This window comes from Pholis gunnellus (genome assembly GCF_910591455.1).
Source record: "Pholis gunnellus genome assembly, chromosome: 8".
Lineage (NCBI taxonomy): Eukaryota > Metazoa > Chordata > Actinopteri > Perciformes > Pholidae > Pholis > Pholis gunnellus.
This window is the reverse complement of record NC_136534.1, coordinates 14,605,555-14,626,159: the sequence shown is the minus strand read 5'-3', so window position 1 is coordinate 14,626,159 and position 20,605 is coordinate 14,605,555. Positions and strand designations below refer to the sequence as shown.

At 40.1% G+C, this 20,605-nt stretch overlaps 2 protein-coding genes across 2 annotated transcripts; one reads left to right on the top strand and one right to left on the bottom strand.

Moving 5' to 3' along the window:
- Positions 1–793: 793 nt before the first annotated feature.
- Positions 794–3,267, bottom strand: spmip4 (sperm microtubule inner protein 4; the record flags this gene model as incomplete). Its single annotated transcript, XM_079165452.1, has 8 exons — positions 794–1,660; positions 1,745–1,833; positions 2,223–2,397; positions 2,510–2,598; positions 2,685–2,875; positions 3,004–3,033; positions 3,111–3,182; positions 3,260–3,267. 8 exons carry the CDS (start codon positions 3,265–3,267, stop codon positions 794–796), a joined length of 1,521 nt encoding a protein of 506 aa, XP_079021578.1.
- A 3,826-nt stretch (positions 3,268–7,093) lies between these two features.
- Positions 7,094–16,359, top strand: pde11al (phosphodiesterase 11a, like; the record flags this gene model as incomplete). Its single annotated transcript, XM_079165451.1, has 20 exons — positions 7,094–7,870; positions 8,601–8,759; positions 9,964–10,053; positions 10,226–10,366; positions 10,521–10,585; positions 10,767–10,887; positions 11,098–11,173; positions 11,261–11,328; positions 11,443–11,535; positions 12,882–12,932; positions 13,106–13,252; positions 13,357–13,464; positions 13,854–13,963; positions 14,048–14,138; positions 14,869–14,969; positions 15,185–15,262; positions 15,360–15,423; positions 15,625–15,699; positions 15,869–15,952; positions 16,075–16,359. The coding sequence occupies 20 exons, from the start codon at positions 7,094–7,096 to the stop codon at positions 16,357–16,359; spliced, it is 2,784 nt and encodes a 927-aa protein (XP_079021577.1).
- Between the last annotated feature and the right edge of the window lie 4,246 nt (positions 16,360–20,605).

The window sequence follows — 20,605 nt, the reverse complement described above, 5'->3', positions numbered from 1 at the left end:
TAGAACCAAGGAGCAAATTAACAATATACTGCAAATAGGCTGTTTACTATACTTACAAAATATTAAGTAATGAGTCAAATTAACAGTCTGGAAAGTTGCTCGAGAAAAGAATATGAATCAGAAACTATTTTAATATGAGCATACAATACATCTTACAGCTTTTATTGTCACTCTGTTTAGTGTGGCTATTATGAAGAAATATATAGCTGTAATAATTTGAGCCTCATGAGTAATTGAATATTATTTGGACTCTATAGGTAATGTTGAAATGAAAACACCTCTGAAATTATTGCATATATTGTTTTTTTACTTTGAAACTTTCTACCAGAATTTGAGTGTTTTAATGTAAGCGTTTCCCCTCAGATTTTCCAAGGTTTAAAGACTAAAAACTACATTCAAGTTTGTTGAAATGTGTTATAATTTGGTGTCTGAATTCAACCAATACAATTTGGGCAACATGCTTTTTTTTTTAATTCAATTTTTTTTTTAAATATCGTAATTTGATTTCCTGAGCAACTTGATACAATCTTTACAAATATTAGAAACTTGAATTTTCCTCTTAAAATCTAATTTCTAATCTTCGTTTTATATGCCCTTCTGGAAACTTCAAGGGGAAATGAAAGCAAAAAAATTCAGCTAACTGATCATAAAAGTAAAATATTTAATGTTATAAACTTTCAATTTCAACATTGAGTATATTGGTTCGATTTTAGATTCAGCTTACTTCTTAGATTAAAATCATTACAACTATTATTTGCTCCCAGATGTAAAAAAAAAAAAATCATGTCCAGTGTTACCCATGCAGGTAGTAACAGTTAATCCCGTAGAAGTCATGTTTCTTCCCCGCGACAACATTGTCCCTCAGGTTCACAGCAGCTCGTGTGATAGAGCAGTTAAAGTCGCGATGGGCCTTCGATTTACTGAATGAATTTTGAAGGTCCAGGAGGCAGAGAGCTGCGCCATCTCTACCCACAGTCCCAACTCTGTCCACTGGCCGAATGCCAGGCAGGACAGGAGGCCTTGGCAGGATGCAGGGGTTAGACATACTGCCTGGCAGCTCTCTGCCCTTTGCCAGCATCTCCTGCTCTGAAGCTGCCCTTGATGATAACTTAGCATTTAATTCAATACCTCCAAGCTCTTTGACCAAAGAGGACTGACTAAGATTTCCTCCACACAGCTCGGTCAGGCTCTTCTCCCTGTTGGCCTTCATCTCTTCCCGGGAAAGAGGGGAGGTGTACATGTCAGGGGGTTGCTCTGTACCTGAGATCCGGGCAGTGTTAGCTTCTTGGCTGATCTGTGACAGGGATACTTGCATTGGACTTTGATCAAGTTGGAATCTGCAGTTTTCTCTCTCCCTGCCCTCATACAGAGAGCTGTGTAGGACCTCCTGGGGCGGCTCAGTGCCCTGTACTTCTGTGGAGCCAGAACTGCACTTTGATTGATCATGATACTTTTGGTTTGGATCTGGTGCTTCGTCATACTCAGCTGAGATCTCATGTTGCCTATGTTGGTTTATAGCAACTGAAGGAGAGCCTTGGTTTGGAGCTTGAAATCGATTTGGGAGTTCAAGAGCAGCGGGACAACAGGTGCTCCCCTGCTGCCTTCTTCTACATCCTCCTCTGGGTTTAGAGGGAACAAATATGGGAAAAGACCTTTCTCTCTGTAGGGAAAAGAATTTAATAGGATTAGTGTTGCACAGTGTAACTGTTGCTGTAAAAAGGTGCAACGTTGTCAAGGATTTTACCAGTGGTACAGTGTGTGTATTCATCCTAGTAATGTCACAGATTTTTTCCTTGAAGTCGTCTATCATTAATGGATTTGCTGGCCCAGATCCTTCGAAAAATCAAATACCAACAGTATTATTGTTGTTCAAATCAGGCATATCCTCTGTGTTCTGATACGTAACTTTTCAGCTTTTTGCTGGGACTGAAAGAAAACTCATGGGAAAGAGAAGGTTTGGAAAAAAAGCAGAGGATTGACATTTGTCTTTGGCTGAAGTGATGTTAGTCTATCATTTTCTGGGAGATCAGGGGATGATTTATATTTCATTTTAGTCTATCCTTGCAGAAGGGAAAGCTTTCATGTGTGCCAAAGTTCATAAAGGTGTGCTTTGCCAAATGTGGAGAACTGTCTCTAAATGAAATATAGATTCAGGCCCACTTCTCACTCCAACAACTGTTATACTGTTACTAACATATTGACATACATTTAGGCTTCTTTACCTGTGTGGTGCATTTGGTAGGAGGTGACCCAGTGTGTCCGCTCCAAATTTTTCAGCATGTTGCTTGTCCGTTCAGATAACGACAAATCCCGGTCACGAAGTTTGGGGTTGGGCAGCACTGTCTTTGGAGGAGTGGGGTAGAAAACCTGGTTCTCTCCTTGCAATGGCTTTGTATGCTGAAGGAAGAACATTGGTAAATTTAGAAAATGATCAGATCAACTGTGATTTGATTTGTATTGGATAACCTCAACGATAATGTGAAGCTATGTACAGTATTTCATTACTCACCTCTAAGAAGCCGTGTTCTCCAGTCCACATAACTGCTTTCTTCCTGGTTTTCATGGGCGTCTCCAATACCTCATGTCTGTATGGACCACCTGCACATGGAAATAAAGGCATATTCAACTTTTCTGGAAACATCTATTCTATCATCCGCTTTAACCACAATATGTTTCACTCGTACCTTTAGTTTTGCTCAGCAGAGTGACGTCCGGCACGTTATTTGGGATGAGGGGGCTGATGAAATGTTGGGAGGCAGCTCTGACTCCTGTTTCCTGGTCATCAGGGGAGCGGAAGGATGGGAACATTGCAAACTGGGAGATGTGGGATGAATAGGGATGCTGTTTTGGAGTTGCTATCTTTATCATTTTCTCCCTGTTAGCAGATAATTAAATAAAGATGAAGTGTGTCAACGTTTGAGGCAGACACCACAAGAAAACTTAAATGCAAGTAGTGAGCTTTTGAAAATAAATGAATCAGTCTGTCAAACAGAAAGTACTCACGCCATATTTATATCAGTTGGTTTTGGTATGCTGAGAAAAGAAACAACATTAATGTTATCCTTCCTGTTAATAATGACAATAGTTATGATAAATCAATGGCTACTCACAGCTGGTCATTGAGACGAACTTTACTCTTCTTTCTGCCAGTGTTGTTATAACATTGATGACTGGTGGTGTGGCTGTGAAGGAAAAACAACAATCTATAATTCTGATGTATTACAGTTTTAATTTCTGTGCAGAATGTTTTTCCACTCACTCAGCCATGATGGTTCCTCCATAACCAAAGTGATAAAGGCCATTTAAATCAGGCGGGATATTGTGGTTTAGGGAGGCCTTGGGCTCCATCTGGCTGCTGGAGCTCTGACTCAGAATGGAGGACGGTGAAGGCAGGACGGAACACAAGGGAAGGATCGGTAGATGAGGGTAAATTATTAAGCCAAATCTGTGGTGAAACCTTGTCTGCTAATCAATGTTGTGGTTTTGTCTACATTTTTTTTTAATCGTGAGTGTTGATTCACAGCATTATATTATTTGTTGAAATACTTTCCACCAGTTTATCTCTAAATGACACACAACCAACTTAACTCATTAAATGAATGGTTTGTTTACACACATGAATATGTAGTATATCAGCATGCTATATTGTAGCTAAAACTACAAACATGTATGCTTCTCAGAACTAAATGAAACGGTTTTAACTCTGTCACTACAAGATTTGACTGTTTGATCTCTGATAAGGCCTCTTCTAATTATCTTATACTTTAGCAACCATTTATACTTATGAAATACAGCAATAACGCAACAATTAATCAAAGAAATCCCCCAAAATGCACTGTCATACTCACTTACCTGGGCAGGAGAGCAAATATCTATCTAATATATAGAAGCTTCTTTTCTTCTCCTGGTGCAGATGTGCGGTCTTCTTGTTCCAAATGGAAACGTTGAAGCTTTCTTTGACAGAACAAGACCCTCGTCTTCACATGTGACCAGTGAGCTGGGTTTGAATTCCTGGGACAGCCAGAGTGATGGTGTTACAATGAACAATAGGATCGGAGAGACACTCAATCCAGCCCACAGCACATAGTGTGTGAGCAGAGATGTGGTTTAAATAGCTTTCGTACGACTAAAGACCGAAACAACATCACACATTTGGTTTGCTAAGTCCAGAAAAAATATAACCTTGTGAAAATATTTTTTCCCCAGAAATAACTGTGTGTGTGTGCGTGTGTGTGTGTGTGTGTGGGGGGGGGGGGGGGGGGGAGGGGGTGCGCTGATATTTCATATTACATCCGTTTGTTCATATGCGGTGGGTAATCACTGCTCCGGATGCCTATCATCCAGTCATCCAGTGTGGATCTGATAATATTACATGTTCACAGTTTGGTGAACTCATACAACTGAGCATGGGATAGAATGAAAACCAAGCTGCGTCCACCTCGGCACACGCTGACACCAGATACAAGCTGAGTGCGGTGTGTGGTGCTTGGTTACAGGAGTCGTGTTTCGTTGTCTCCATTCTTAGTCAACATAGAAACAGTTATACATTCAGACTGCATGCCTTAGACAAAGCCACAACATTTGTTCAAAGAAAGTCTCAAGTACAATCTCGAAGGAGCTTTTAGTCTGAAGAGCATCCTCAGACTAGACATAATGTCTAAAGCATTATGTTATTATTACATTACAGGCTCATTTTGTAGAACATCTTCTTCTAGGTTTTGTTGGACAGCTACACGTGCACGGTCCATGGCGGAGCATGCATGAATAGGGCTAATTTGTCACTCTAGAGTAAACAACACCTAATACTCTGATGAATGTAAAAAATGATTAAAGTAACCACAATGCAAATTGTGTCAGGACTCATTGTGTCAGCCCCTCATGAGAACATGAACAGTGAAATAATTGATTTTAGAGATCCCAGAAAGCCTGTCCATATTTTGGTTTGACTTAACTTTATGCATGCTTTACAGTCATATGAAAACAACATTGCCGACATAAAACAACTTGAAAACAATTGGCTTCATACGTATTTGACTATAACATTAAATACTCACGATTAAAAAAGCAGCAAAACTCTGAAATGTAATTATTATGAGTGTACCTTCAAAAACGTCTAAGCAAATCTGCTTCATCAGGATTGTGTGAATATTTAAATAATGTTTCTAAATCCCGATTGGTGCATAGAGGTATGTCACATCTCTGTTTCCTAACAACGCCAGTGACAAAGGCACAGAAAGAGATACTTTCTGATGACACAAATGTGTAGTATCAAAAACTTTTGCAGAAAAAAGTGTGTTCACGTGGGACCCCATTTCTCACAGTGAGGAGGTGATTGAAAAAACGAAAACATATTCAGGGCCTTTAAAATAGGAGAGCACATTTTATCTGCTCCCCATCACTTAAAACATCAGAAACCTGAAAACGGCATCTAAATACCAGTTTTCAATCAGCACACAGGGAAGACGTTCAGTATAATCAATGGAGCTGCCTCTTCTTGGACATGACTGCTTTCAAAGCTGCAAGGTTTGCCTTGTTTGTTGGCACTCACAAGACCCATATTCTGCATTCTGCTTTTTAATTGGGATTCCCAAGAGACCTTGTCCAAAGTCTCAGCAAAACACCAAAGTCCTATCAAGCAGCCTAAGCTAAGTCCAGTAACCAATTACCCTGCTCTGCCCCAGCGGAGCTGGCGTTCTTTGGATTACATTCCCTGCTGCTGCATTATAAATGTGCCACAGCCTGCAGTGATTTCTCTATAATATTAACTTATTGTGCACATGCAGGTTGCTGCTTAGCCCCTACAGGGTTGTACACAACAACTGAAATTCAACTTAATCTGTAGTTCTTGTAGTTACCAATAACATCTGAAACACTGATAAATGAATTCACCCCTCTCTAAAGGAAAAGCATGTGGCATTGACAATTTTCTCCAATTTACCAGTTTATCCCATAGGTTAATGAGACTGCTAGATATTAGCTAGTGACCCTAGTGACCCCTGAAACCAACTAGTAGCCTCCTTCTAAACCCCTATGGCAGCAGCCCCAGGTTATCAATTACATTTTGAAAATTTGATTTCGGAATATTTACCATGTAAGAATATAAACTGAAAGATTTACTAATTTGATTTTGACACAGGGCCTGTGCAGCAAGTCTTTATACTGAACAATGGCCTAGTTCATCTCTCAGTGCAACACCACAAATGCATTTATGGGTATTTTCTGATGGTTGAGGTTTGGTTAAAGCTGGGCGACTAAAGCCATTTGGTTATGAAACCCTGCAAGGTAGAAGACACCCACATCTCAAGGGTCAGGGGCCCTTGATCAGTTGTCTGCAGCTGGTAAAAACACACACACACACACACAAACACACACATTTTACAACCACAGAGGTAGTGTGTAGGTGTTTTAGAATCAGAATCAGAACCATTTATTGCCTAGGTGTGTTGCACATTCAAGGAATTTGACATGACGGGTGGTGCATAACATTAATCAATCAACAACAATCAACACAGTGCAAAAAGTAGAAACATATTAAAATGTAGTGTGTAAATGTGCATATTTTTATTTGTTGACTTACACTGTACCTTCCAATATAGCACATACTCCTACACACTGAATATTCAAAAAACTGTGCCTTGCCTGCACATTTTTTAAATGCAGCCTAAATGAAACATCAAATTCGTACTTGGTTTTGATTGGAGCCCTGCAGAGGGTGTCTCTGGTGGTATAGAATAAAGAGAGCGAGTGAACAGCCTACCCTGCAGTTTTTTTTTCAATTTCTAAGGAGAATATGTAAGCGCTCTGTTTTTCTAAACCTCTGAATAATAGTTTTCCCCACAGACACTCAATCTCGACATGACTGACAGCTGTAACGTCTCTCGGGTATATCGATCCGATCTAAAAAAACTGAATCTGTTTGACTCTTTTTTGCTGCCAGTCTTTCAGGGAAGAAGACTGACTGATGAATAAATGTTTTGAGGACATCACTTCTCTGAGAAGCTCGGCTGCAGTCGCATCACCCCGTCATCCACTCATCTAACTCTTGTTCTCTTGCATTTGAGTGTTTCATTTGGTCCCCACAGCAGCTTTCACCATGACAACATTTGACTTCTCGGATATAGAGGCATTTTTGGACTGCCACCCAGACCTCTTCGAGGAGTATCTCGTTCGAAAGGCGAAATGTGATCAGGTTAGCAGATGGTTGAGGGAGCATCAGCCGTTGAAAGTGTCCACAGTCGAGGAGAAGCGTGGCGCTACTGCCAGGGACCCGCTCTGGACGACCAACCCGGACGGACTCCGGCGTAGATCGTCCCACATGGAGCTGCGACGGAACTTCGCCCGGTCCAAAGCCACCACCGCATACCGGACCTACGACGAGCATGTGAGTCTGATCGAACACGAGTCCCAGTCCAGCATGAGGCGCCGTGCGCTCCTGCGTAAAGCCAGCTCCCTGCCTCCGACCACCGCGCACATCCTGAGCGCCCTGCTGGAGTCCAGGGTCAACGTGCCCCAGTACGCTTCCAGCGCCATCGACTACAAATATAGACTTAAGGAAACCAACGAGAGGGAGTTTTTCTTGGAGTTAGTGAAAGATATCTCCAATGATTTGGACCTGACAAACCTCAGTTACAAGATCCTGATCAATGCGTGTATCCTGGTGGATGCAGACAGGTGTTCGCTTTTCCTTGTGGAGGGACCCGCGCACAAGAGGACACTGGTGTCCAAATTATTTGACGTTCATTCTGGCACCACTGTCAGGCCATCATCCAGCACCCTTAACTCCAATGAAGTGCAGGTGCCATGGGGGAAGGGTATCATTGGATATGTGGCAGAGCATGGGGAAACTGTAAACATCCCAAACGCATATGAGGTGAGCCTGGTGTTTATGATGAATATATTATTAAACTTATACATTATTAAAATATTATTTTATTATTTAATGAAGATATATTTACAGTCAGTGAAGCTAATAATTAATGATGTGGGGATCAGATGTTTTCACTATTGGGAGAAAACATGGATACATTAATATCCACATATGTCCAAACATGGAAGACATTTAAATCAGTTGTTCCTTAAGCAGAACTCTGAGTTTAGCAAGGGAACGCTCAAATCAAAGAAATGGAGAAAGACTCGAATTACTTCAATTATGTCAGAAAAACAAAGGTATCTCCCTTAAGAAGAAGGCAATCACGCGTTATAATTCTTCCCACAAGCCAGATCTCTACCACATCATTATATCATGGCCCTGGGCTGCATGGGAAGCTATGGCAACATGATTATGTCGATTCCCCTGAGGTCTATTATTGCAATAGTTTAGATATATGTAAGGGGTATCATAGTTTTTTCCTGCTTATAGTAAAAACAAGAAGCTTCCTGCAGAGCCGTGAATTTAATTAGCCAAACAATTGCGCCTGGGCTGCTTTATTTCATGACAAAAGCGCGTGAACCCCAAATATTTGAAGCAATATTGTGATATTGGGAGTACAACGTAAAATGTGCTGGTTTCTACTGGGCACAGTGAAGTTACAGGCTATATGTGTGTTAATCATGCACGTTTGATATATGTGTAACATGTGTTTATGTGACCACTATTGCAGGACCACCGCTTCAGTGATGAGATAGACAAGTTAACGGGCTACAAGACTCAGTCCATCCTCTGTATGGCCATCTGCAACAGTGATGGGGAAGTCATAGGTGTTGTACAAGCAATCAACAAAAATCCCATGGGCACTCCCTTTACTGAGGATGACGAGAAGGTGAGACTTTTATTATGTCCCAGATCCATGTTACCAGGGGATTTTCCCATTCACAGGCATTTTATCCGCTATTTAATATCTTCAGTATTATTGTATTGTATTATTATTTGACCATTAAGGGCATTTCAGAGATGTAGTTTAAATTGGATTCTTGTGGAACACACACACACACACACACACACACACACACACACACACACACACACACACACACACACACACACACACACACACACACGCACGCATTAACAGTTATAAGCTCTTGAGCCATGTAGCTGAAAACACTGTTTGTCCTCTGAATCTTCTTAATGGCTGTGGAGAGGGGCAAAGCGTTCCCTCGGAAGCAAAACCTAAGAAAAATTAAGGGGGAGGTCAACCTCTCAAGTGTGGAGCATTAAATATGTCCGGCTTTGCAATATATACGCACACTTATTGCTCCCTGAGCAATCAGCTTGGAATGGGTTTACTAGAATCTGTGTGCATTAGTTGTTGTTTTTTGTTTTTGTTACTGTTACACAGCGTAAATATGCATTTTCATTCTCCCAGTTTGGTGATGAGCAAATAATATATTGTGTATCTTGTATATGTGAAAAGTACTGGCTTCTTGTTCAAGTGTGTAGCCCGGCACTAAAAAAATAAAAGGTACTCATTTGACACACAATTAGTTAGTAAAGAAATCATCAAACTGTTTATGTTTATTCACCTTTCAGTTTAGCTGCACTGAGATGCAACAGTTTGTCCACAAGGTGGCAGATTAAAGTTGTGGAAAATCATTTTTTCTCAATACATTTCTTCACTGGCCTCTACTTCAAAGAAATTTACTTTAAACAATGTTTTGAGTTTGCACTTTTTAAATACAATTTTACTGGATGAGAATGTAAACAAAACTCTAAATAAAGTCAACGTAACTGCTTTTATGCTACAAAGACACTGGCATCTTGATCTGCCAGCTTATCTCGACATTTTAGAGCACTTGATGTCTCACTAAATGCCTTCTTTCTCTAGATCAATACTTCATTAACAAGGAATCTATTGGAGAACATTTGTGCAGAGAAGCAGTAAACTCCATCATGACTTTCTTCTCCCATCCTCGCTCACTCTTTTATTTTCTCTTACCCAGTTTTATGTCCTCTTATTTAGCATACAAATAGATGACATTATTATTGATTATGCCTTTCACCACTTTTTTGGTACTTTTACTCAGGTTCTGCAGATGTATCTACCATTCTGTGGAATATCGATTTCCAATGCCAAGTTGTTTTCGGAGTCTCGCAAGGAGTATGAAAGGAGTAGGGTAAGAGAATGTAAACATTTATAAAACAATCTTTGGTTGTTTTATAGATACTGGAGAATCAGCAGTAGCATTACATTTTTAGACTTAGTTCAAATATACAGGTTTCAACATATACGTATATGTCAACACTGCAATGCACATAAGTCATTAGTGACCTTTCTCGTTGCCACAGGCTCTGCTGGAGGTGGTCAACGACCTGTTTGAGGAGCAGACCGACCTGGAGAAGATTGTTAGAAAGATCATGCAGCGAGCTCTGACCCTGCTGCAGTGTGAACGCTGCTCTGTGCTTCTCCTTGAAGACATCGACTCACCTGTGAGACTCTTTTCAGCTTTTCAGTTTGTTCTTTTCCGGCCTCACAAATTCATTTTCTTTAACTTTTCTGCTAAAACAAGCAGCTTTTCTTGTGCAAAACTCTCCTATCTTTGTTGCTAAATGTCCTTATAGCTGATACATGTCTCCTCTATAGGTTGTGAAGTTCTCCAAGACGTTTGAACTCATGTCTCCTCTGTGCAACATGGATCGTGACATCAGGTGAAAGGGACATCATGAAAAAGACAGAGTTATTATTCGTTCTATGGGGCGATGCCAAAATAACAACACACACCTTAAATGGATACATGTGATGTGCATTTATACAAATCCATAACACACTCAATAATTAATGCTGCCGGACCTGATTATTGTTTCCTGTTTGTGTTATTGTGCACATCAGCATGGAGAAGCTATCGTGCTCTGATTGGCTGATCAATAACAGCATTGCTGAGCTGGTGGCTTCCACAGGGCTGCCTGTGAACATCAGCGATGTGTGTCAGGACCCACGCTTTGATGCTGAGGTGTGGACACAATAGTCTGCATGGACACACACATGCTTCAGGCTGCAGCAAGTAGACACAGACACACATCACAAACACCTACAAAAACAATATGTGTTGTGTTTTAATTAATGTTGGACTCAAATCAAAAATGTGTGCTCGGGCAGCTCTTGTGTGCTCTACATTTCTCAAACAAACAAACTCGATTGTCACTGTTTCCTCTATTTACAGGTGGATCAAGCCTCAGGATTTCACATCAGATCAGTGTTATGTGTCCCCATCTGGAATCGAACTCATCAGATAATTGGTAAATTGACTAGAAATAATCCAATTGTCCTCACTGGGAAATCTGTTTTCATGTTACAGTCAATGTTTATGTGTGTCATTTCTGCAGGGGTCGCTCAAATTCTGAATCGCCTAGACAGGAAGACGTTCAATGATGCAGATCAGAGACTGTTTGAGGTTTGTTTTTTAAAGGTCTATTTGCAGCTGTTCCATCAAAACTTTAAGTGTTCACTGTCAAATTTTGAAGGTTTCTTTGGTGTTTTCTCCCTCTGGATTTTCCTCTGTGTACAGGCATTTGTGATATTCTGTGGACTTGGAATCAACAACACTATGATGTACAATCAAGTTAAGAAGACGTGGGCCAAGCAGTCTGTGGCACTGGATGTAAGCACTGCAACTTATTGATTACAGCAAATCTGACTTTTCTTTTATCATAATTCACCCACTTTGAAAGACATACGATATGTATATACATTTGACTTTTTTTCCTTCTCTTTTTCCATCATTCCTGTCTGTTTAAAATGTTAAATAAATAACACAGAGGTAAAATTACAGAGGTATTACAGAAATACATCATCCACTACCCTCCAGTCTTTAGAGAACTTGACAGTCAAGCCGATTCTCATTTCCAGCTTGTCAACTACAAACGCTTTGAGACGCCCCGCAGTGTCAGATAGCAACGCACCCTTTAGCGATTGTATGACACGCACTGCGCTTTCACGTAACTCCTTTGTGAACCCATCCATTATTAGACGCTCAGAGAAAATGCTTCGGCAGTGTGATGACAGGGATGGGAGCTGGATGGGACAAACAAGTACAGGAGACCGGTGTTCAAAACCGATGCTTGTGTCCCAAAGTGTTACTGAGTTATTTTAAAGGTATGTTAGTGTTATTAGCGTCAGTATGTGACAAGTTGGAATGAGAACGATTTGGTCAGTCACATGAATGTATTGTATACTAATATTTAAGCTATATTGCATTAAAACATGCTCCAAGCTAAATCTGTCTGTCATTAAAAGTGCTTAATGAAGTTGAACAATTACTGAGACGATGAACTTTATATAAGCTGTGCTTTGAAATGGACTTGCAATCTTGATATGCGACAAGATGTATTTTCATAGAACGATGTATGGAAAATACTCGGTCTCCTGTTACTCTGAATAAAATAGGCGAAAATAAAAACAGAATTTTATTACATCTATTCAAAGTGTATGAGCAAATAGTAACTGAGGAAAGTGGTGTCACTGGTTAATCCTAACTGAGGCTCTCCACATTCATTAGCGTCTCCATCTGTGTTCTGCTCCATTGCCCGGTATCTAACCTGAGCAGTCACATTATCCTCAGCAAACATGGTTCTGCTTCTCTACCATCAATATTTCAGCTGCGTTCAATAATTCATGATAAATACATGTGCCAGTCTGCTCAGCTCTCATCAAAGGCAACAAGGCAACACTCGTGCATTTCTGTCAATAATCGTTGCTCTTTCTGTAACACCTGATGGATTTCCTTTTCTGTCAGGAGACCCAAAGTATAGCAACAAATTGTTTTTTAAAGTACTTTCTTTGATCCTGATTACACAACAAGAGAGGTAGGAAAGATAGGCATTAAAATCCTTGGAACATTGATTATCTTCTACAACAGCGTCTTTATAGGAGTTGGTTTTATTTTCACTTCAATAGCATCGGAATCAGTTTTATATATCTCAGTGCATGATTTATGTTTTTTTCCAGATGTTGTCCTACCATGCTACCTGCTCCAAGGTAGAAGTTGACAGACTTAAGGTAATATCAGAAAGAAAACAACATTCATATACAGTACCTAAACTAACTTTCGGAAATCTGATGTGTGAGGGGTTGTAGATGAAGTGTAATTTGAAAACTGTCTGCAACATATTTTAGTGCTTTGCCTCCTCCATTGCTGGCTGACTGACAGCTGTGTCCTCTGCCCCCCTAAGGCAGCAAAGATCCCCCTGAGCAGTGAGTTAGGCATCGATGAGTTTCACTTCAACGACTTCTCTTTGGACAATGACGCCATGATCACCGCGTCACTCCGGATGTTTCTAGAACTCGGTGTCGTCCAAAAGTTTAAAATTGACTATGAGGTGAGGCCCTTGCATATGTCCTGTGATATATTTGTCAGGCGCTAGCGTCCACAGTGTATATGTGTGCATGTGTGGATATCACCTGTATGTCTGTCTTTTTGTAGGTTCTATGCCGCTGGCTTTTGACTGTGAGGAAGAACTATCGAACTGTGGCGTATCACAACTGGAGGCATGCCTTCAATGTGTCGCAGTGCATGTTCGTTATGATCACAGTAAGTTTCAAGATCTCCAACTTCTGCCAGACTCTCAATTTCAGTCACAGTCAAACTGTCTAATACAGCAAAGGCAAATTTACCACCAAAATAAAAATATCCAAACTTAGATCCTTGATGACAATTACAAGATGTTGAAGTTGTTTTTGAGAAAAATATGTCTCTGTGGACTTAGTAAACTAATCAACAATCAGTCACTGAACAAAACATTAAGAGGAAACATAACAGGAGAAACATTAGGTTTATCTCCTCTCCTCTTCTATCCTACTCTATTAAATGGCAATATTTAATACACTATAAATAAAACCGAATGAATAGAGAATGAAAGCTGTGGTGGACTCTGCAAAATGAAAGGGTAAGAGTGTGCCAATCTGCTTTTCTTTTGGCAGACAGCCAATTTCCAGGATGTCCTCACAGAGGCTGAGATACTGGCACTGATGGTCGGCTGCCTGTGTCATGACTTGGACCACCGAGGCACCAACAACGCATTTCAAGCCAAGTAAGTGAGGCAGGCCTAAAGTATGATGACCAACGGGTGTTTTAAAGGTGTCTGAGAGTTTCAATGCTCTGTTTTGTCCTGCAGGACAGGTTCTGCTCTGGCTCTGCTCTACGGGACGTCAGCCACCCTGGAGCATCATCACTTCAACCATGCAGTCATGATCCTACAAAGTGAGGTCAGACCAGTATTTCTCATTTCATTATAACATTCAGGTCATTTAGTGGTTTACTGTATGAACTGATTTGTCCTTAGTTTGCTTCCCTTTTGACCGGGGAGCGTTTAACTTGAAGTGATATATAATATTTTGTGAATACTTACTCCTTTAATGATGTTTGAATTGTAATTTAGATTAGCCAATGAATGTGATCATTTTCACTGTCAGAGAAGCATCGAATACAATGTTGCCACATACTACAGCCCGAAGCTAGTTTGCAACACATGTCCTTAGTTGGGACAGATGACAGCTAAGTCAACAAGAAAGCACAACCAAAACGATAAAAAAACAAATGAAAAGCACCATGATCATCCATGACTTTCATGTTAGATTGCTCTTTGGAAATATTTCAACATTTTATGTGCCTTTGAGTGCTGGGCCACCAGAAAGCTACTGGTGTGCAGTATGAGTTTTGGGAGGGCGCTGGCAGGCGGCATCAACGACCACCGGTGACGTTAAGAGACTGCTTTGATCAGTTTGACCATCAGGAACTGTGTTCTGTATTGATTTATTTTAACAGAGGACTGAGAAAGTCCATACACATTGCTAATTAGCATTGATAATTGGAGCCGCATTTGACAGTGAGCGATGACTTTACCAATGCATTGGCTGTAAGGAGCCACTATTACTCATCCTTGCCTGCTTTTGTGTATGCACCTGCTATATGGTATTGTATTCTTTCTTCTCACAGGGTCACAATATCTTTGCAAACCTCTGCTCTAAAGAGTATAGCAACATGATGCAACTATTGAAGCAGGCTATTCTCTCTACAGACCTTACTTTGCACTTTGAGTAAGTGGCCTTTTTAACAGATTCAGAGCTTCTGATGTAGCTGACTACATGATTGGTAAAAAGTAGATTATTACAGATTATTAGACAAACTCCTACACCTAATTAGAAGAATCAACATTTAGATTTCTGTGCTTGTGTGATGAAAACCGTCTTTGAGTGTCTTATTTTGCCTTTTCACATTTTCTGTATCCTTGACGGTCTCGTTGCATTGTCAGGCGCAGAACCAAGTTCTTTGAGTGTGTTCTGTCTGGGGAATTCAGCTGGACAGATGAAGGACACAGAGAAGTTCTCAGGTTTCTACCTTTGTACTAAATAAAATTTTTCTGTGCCCAAATCACTTTAACTGTGAAGAGCCAAACAGGCTAGAAACATCTTTGTTGTCATCAACAGGTCCATGCTGATGACAGGATGCGATTTAGGCGCAGTCACTCGTCCCTGGAAGATATCCAAACAGGTTTGGTGTTTCTCACACCTGTGCTTTTATGTTTGAGGGCTTGGAGATGTAGAAATATAACTGGAATTTGGTTTTAAAAAAAAGGACCTGTTTGTACATTCTGTCATACTGACCGTTTTATGCTCCAGAAATTTGCATTTATAAAATACTAAAGTTTTAGTTGAATAATTGAATAATGATAGATGGCATTTATGTCCCAAGGTTGCAGAGCTGGTGACGAGTGAATTCTTTGAACAGGGCGACAGAGAGAGGTCTGAGCTTAAGTTGACCCCAGCGGTAAGTAAGCAAGCTTTAAAAGTCTCATCTTTCACTAGGATTTCTTTCACTTTTCACTCAGATTTCTATCAATCTACACTCAAACCATGTTTTTTATGTGACCATTTTTGTCAAATGATTATGATGATGATTTGGTCATGGATAACAGGAAATGATCACCTCTCTGTAGGCCATATTTGACCGCAATCGCAAAGATGAGCTACCTGTCTTACAGCTGGAGTGGATAGATGGGATATGTAAACCCCTTTATCAGGTAGGTAAACATTGATGTCTAAAGTTCAACCTATACTGTGGGTCTCATTTTCAAAATCCAAACAATAAAAATATTATTTAGGATATTGAATATCAACCGTACTCCCCTGTACTCGCTCCCAGGCAATGCTGAAGCTCAACAGGAAGTTGCAGCCGATGGTGGATGGGATAGATGCCAACCGAAACAAATGGCAGGAGCTCTGCTCATCCTATCAGGAGACACACAGAACCTCAGTGTCCAATCAGAGTGGTGTATCAGATCAGAGTCCTGAGCCCCATCAAGCCACAGATACAAATCAACAACTAGACTCCACAGAGACTCTGACACCTGTTGAAAACACCAAGTTTGGGTCAAAGTCTAAGTGCAGTCCGGATCTGAGCAGCAGGAGTAAACCAAGGTTCCTGTGATGGTTAATCAGCATCAGCTGGCAACGTGATGTCTGCAGGAAGGAAGTAAAGCAAGCTAAGTGTTGAGTAAAGGTTTATAACATGGGACTCCTCCCATATCCTGTAATTTTCCAACACATGCACTACCCTAAATAATTAAAAAAAATCTGGGTAGATTAAAGGCAGTTTTCATCCAGTGAGTACATTGTTTCTCCCGAGTGTCACTGTGTTAAACTCAGGAGCGTGATTATTCATATTGGTCAAACTATACTTAAAGGGCAGTTTCCCATTTCTTTCTTTCTTCATTTCTTCCTTATTTTTTATCTATCTATCTATCTATCTATCTATCTATCTATCTATCTATCTATCTATCGATCTATCTATCTATCTATCTATCTATCTATCTATCTATCTATCTATCTATCTATCTATCTATCTATCTATCTATCTATCTATCTATCTATCTATCTATCGATCGATCGATCGATCGATCGATCGATCTATCTATCTATCCATCCATCTAATTGCTTTAAATTACTGAGAAGTATAAGATTGAGAGACTACTGTTGAAACCAAAGAGGGCCACTTGCTACTGTAATGTTTTGTAATGGGAACTGCCTCAAAATCCATAAGCCAATTGGAACGCCTTTACAAAACCGAAAGGAATCACTGTGATTTCTCTCACATAAAAACACAAATTGTCATTATGAATGTCGACCGGAGCATGATCTTGTTCCTGAATGTTCCTTACTGTCTTACCTCAGTTGCAAATCTTTGGCTGCATGGCATTATTTTCAATGTTTGTAGGTTAACCAAGCCTTCGGCCGTCTACTTCTTCTGTGGATTGCATGTGTGTATCATGAAAACCTTGTATCTCTATGTTAAGGAATTAGGTAGATAATGTGAAAGGCCAAATGTTAATGTATTGATTGAGGAAAGTCATTGATACAATTCAAACTCTTCAGGCTGATTGTATTTATATGTGTGTGTGTGTGTGTGTGTGTGTGTGTGTGTGTGTGTGTGTGTGTGTGTGTGTGTGTGTACGTGAGAGACAGATCTCCTAATTCCTGAAAAAGTTATGACATTTTAGTGTAAAGGTATAGTTTAGTTTTTTGGGAATATTTATTATTTATAAAACATTGATTCTTTGTTTCTCAGCTGAGACAAACGCAAGCCTGTATGTCTGTAACGCCTGATCTACTTTCTGTTGGCTAATTTTATTGTTCCACAAATCTATAAGCTGCAAACAACAGCATGAAAAACAGCCATGAGTTTGTCTCACTGTGGGTAAGAGGGAAAAATGTCTCCAAAAACTATGCCTTCAGAAGACTTCTTTACGTACAGGATGAAAAATGTCTAAATATCCATTTGTTTCTAATGTTTGAGATTCATCACAGTGTTTTGTAGTTCTGGGCAGCATGCCGATTATGTTGAAACTGCATGTATCGTGTTTGATGTTGATACTGGACATTATCTTGATGCCTTTGACTGCCCTATGAGATTTGCTTTGCATGAAATCACTGTAAGAGATATACTACATATCGTTACGTAAGAATATTGTCGCTGCACTGTTGTTTTTGAGAACAGATAAAGATTTCTATTTTCGATCACAGAATATACCAAAATTATACACTCATTATTTTTCATACATCGGACTCTATATTTATGCAAGATGTGGAATTGGCATTTTCTCCTGTTATTTATAAACTGTCCACTAAAAGGCCATTATTAGACAAGTTAAGAAAGTGCTACATTCAGATAAAAGGGAGTAAATCAATCTCTATCTGGTTTTGTGAATAAAATGCTGTAGCATGGCAACTGATTATTTGTTGTAATATGTGATTTATACATTTATGTACTCTTCCATGGGTATTGTTCACAATTACATAAAGGTGCTTTATACAAGATACAAAGCCTTAATACAAGCAGAACACACATATTTGCTATGTAAAGCTATAGTGGAGTAATGTTAACCTGAGCAGTGAATGAAGTCACTCTCCCTCTGTGTGAGCTATTATCCGAGCTTCTCTTGGCTTTGTTAACATCGCCGTGAGTGAGTGCATTTAGTGGAGGTTAGTGCATGTGAGCATCACCCACTGGCTAGCTCATGCCCCCTGCACTGCACTGAGCTCATACTGCGGATATAACTGATAATACCGTCTCGACGGGCTGCTTCGTCGCAGAAGCGTATCTCCCCCCAGGTAAACACTGGTAGCTCAGCCATCACTTTCTCCGTAGTTTGCATTGTTAGCACTGTTAGGTGCGAGCCGCCGGCTCAGCCATCACTGTTGAGAGCTGTTGAGATTGAAATGCTCCCGATCTTGTACAAAGCACCTTTATTTGCTGACCGTAAACTATTGGAAAGTTTATTGACAAAACTGTTACACTCATACTGACACATAAGGGAGGCATACACAACAGTCTGTGGGAATACACTGCAACAGTCACAAAGTGATTGACAAGACAAATAAAATACATCGATGAATATGACAAAAGAAAAATTAGGAATTGTACACGATCAGAATGATGTTATATGATAGACCTACTAAAGTAAAGAACACATAGGCTACAACATATAAAATGCGTAACATGTTGCAAGGAGAGGGTGTAGGCCAGCCTGTGCTTCTTACCGAATCAGCAAAGGTGGAGCTACGAGACTGAAAAGCTGATTCTGTTCCTCTGACACCATCAACGTTGCAGACAACCGTCATAAATCCACAGTAAGAAGAAGATGATTAAACTCGATGCACTGTGTCTATGACAGACTGCCCACATAGTTTATCAGAGGTCAACATCTTCTCAGAGTATGATTTGGCTATTTGTCATAGCTGATTATCAAAAGTTGAGGTTGAAAATATTTCTTCATTCTTGAGCCTCTGGATATGGATATTGATAACTTTTTGAGACTGAAATACAATATTTACAATTCTTATGTTCTGCGCCATCCAACACCAAGAAAATCTGTGTCCGTTTAAGTGTACACTATATTTTGAATATTTTCACTACTTTATCTTGCCTTCAGACAGTTTCTGATGGGGTACTGACCTGAAAGGAAAACCTTAAAAACTAGAAAACAAAATTTCAGTACAGTTCCCTGTTGGAAAATATTCTAAATATAGCGTAACCTTAAACTGATATTGATCTTTAGGTGATCCTTTCTATTAGTTGGATAAAATACATTTTGCTCCTGCCTCCATCCACAACAGCAACCCACGTTGCTTTGCACCTATGTGTGTAATCCTCTCTCTTTGTCCACTTTAAACCCTCTAAGAACAGTGTGCAATATCCATAAAACAATAATGTTGACCAGCACTTTCCAAATCATCTCATCACGGAGCTAAAAGAACCGAGCTCATCTGTGAATAAAATGTCACCAGTGAGAAAAACACATGACCTGAAAAGTGACGCTAAAGGTTAACTCTCACGAAGCCAACAAAACACAGCCACATCCTCACAGAGAGCACATTGTCGAGAGCATCTTTACATATTCATACAGTCTCTTTTAAATTCTGATATGTGAGTGTTTGATGTTCAATAAGGCAGCGAGGTGAGGCAACAGTAGCAGCAGCAGAAGTGTGTAAAACTCAGTGCAGCTCGACGCGCATGCTGCCGCCAGCTGCCGCCAGCTGCCAAACCATAGCCAGAGTCGGGCCTTAATCTATAATTTAACATGGATTGAGTTTATTCTCCTCAGGGTCGATGATCAGGGGAGAGCCGGATGGAGAGAGGAGGGAGAGCCTTCCAACCTCATTTTTTATACAGGGCCATAGTCTTTGATCTCTCTCCCTCTCTTCTCTTCTGTTTTTTTCTGTTTTATCTCCCTCGAACACAGACACAATATCCTTCTCAAATGACTGGGTGAAAAACAAACACCCTGGGGAGACTTGTGTAATGCTCTCTGAGATATCCATCCACCTAAATTGTATCCTGAGTCATTTCTTATGATGCTGAGAATAGAAACCAAACAAGAGGCGATAACCTCTGAGAATGAGCTACAGTAAAGTATTACACACTGTGTGTGTGTGTGTGTAAGTGTGTGTGAGAACATAATCACAGTAATGAGATCACTCTTTACTGCCGCTTTGTAAATCTGGAGGAAATGTCCTATATCCATTTTTAGATACTAGACGGTGGCAAGCAAAGCCATGCAAATGTAATAGTGTGAAGTAGACTATGAATATTAATACCTACTCTCAATACTAATGGTAATGTACCAGGAATAGCTTTGTGTGCCTCGTGCTTATTTTTTTTGTCCGTCTATTTTTTA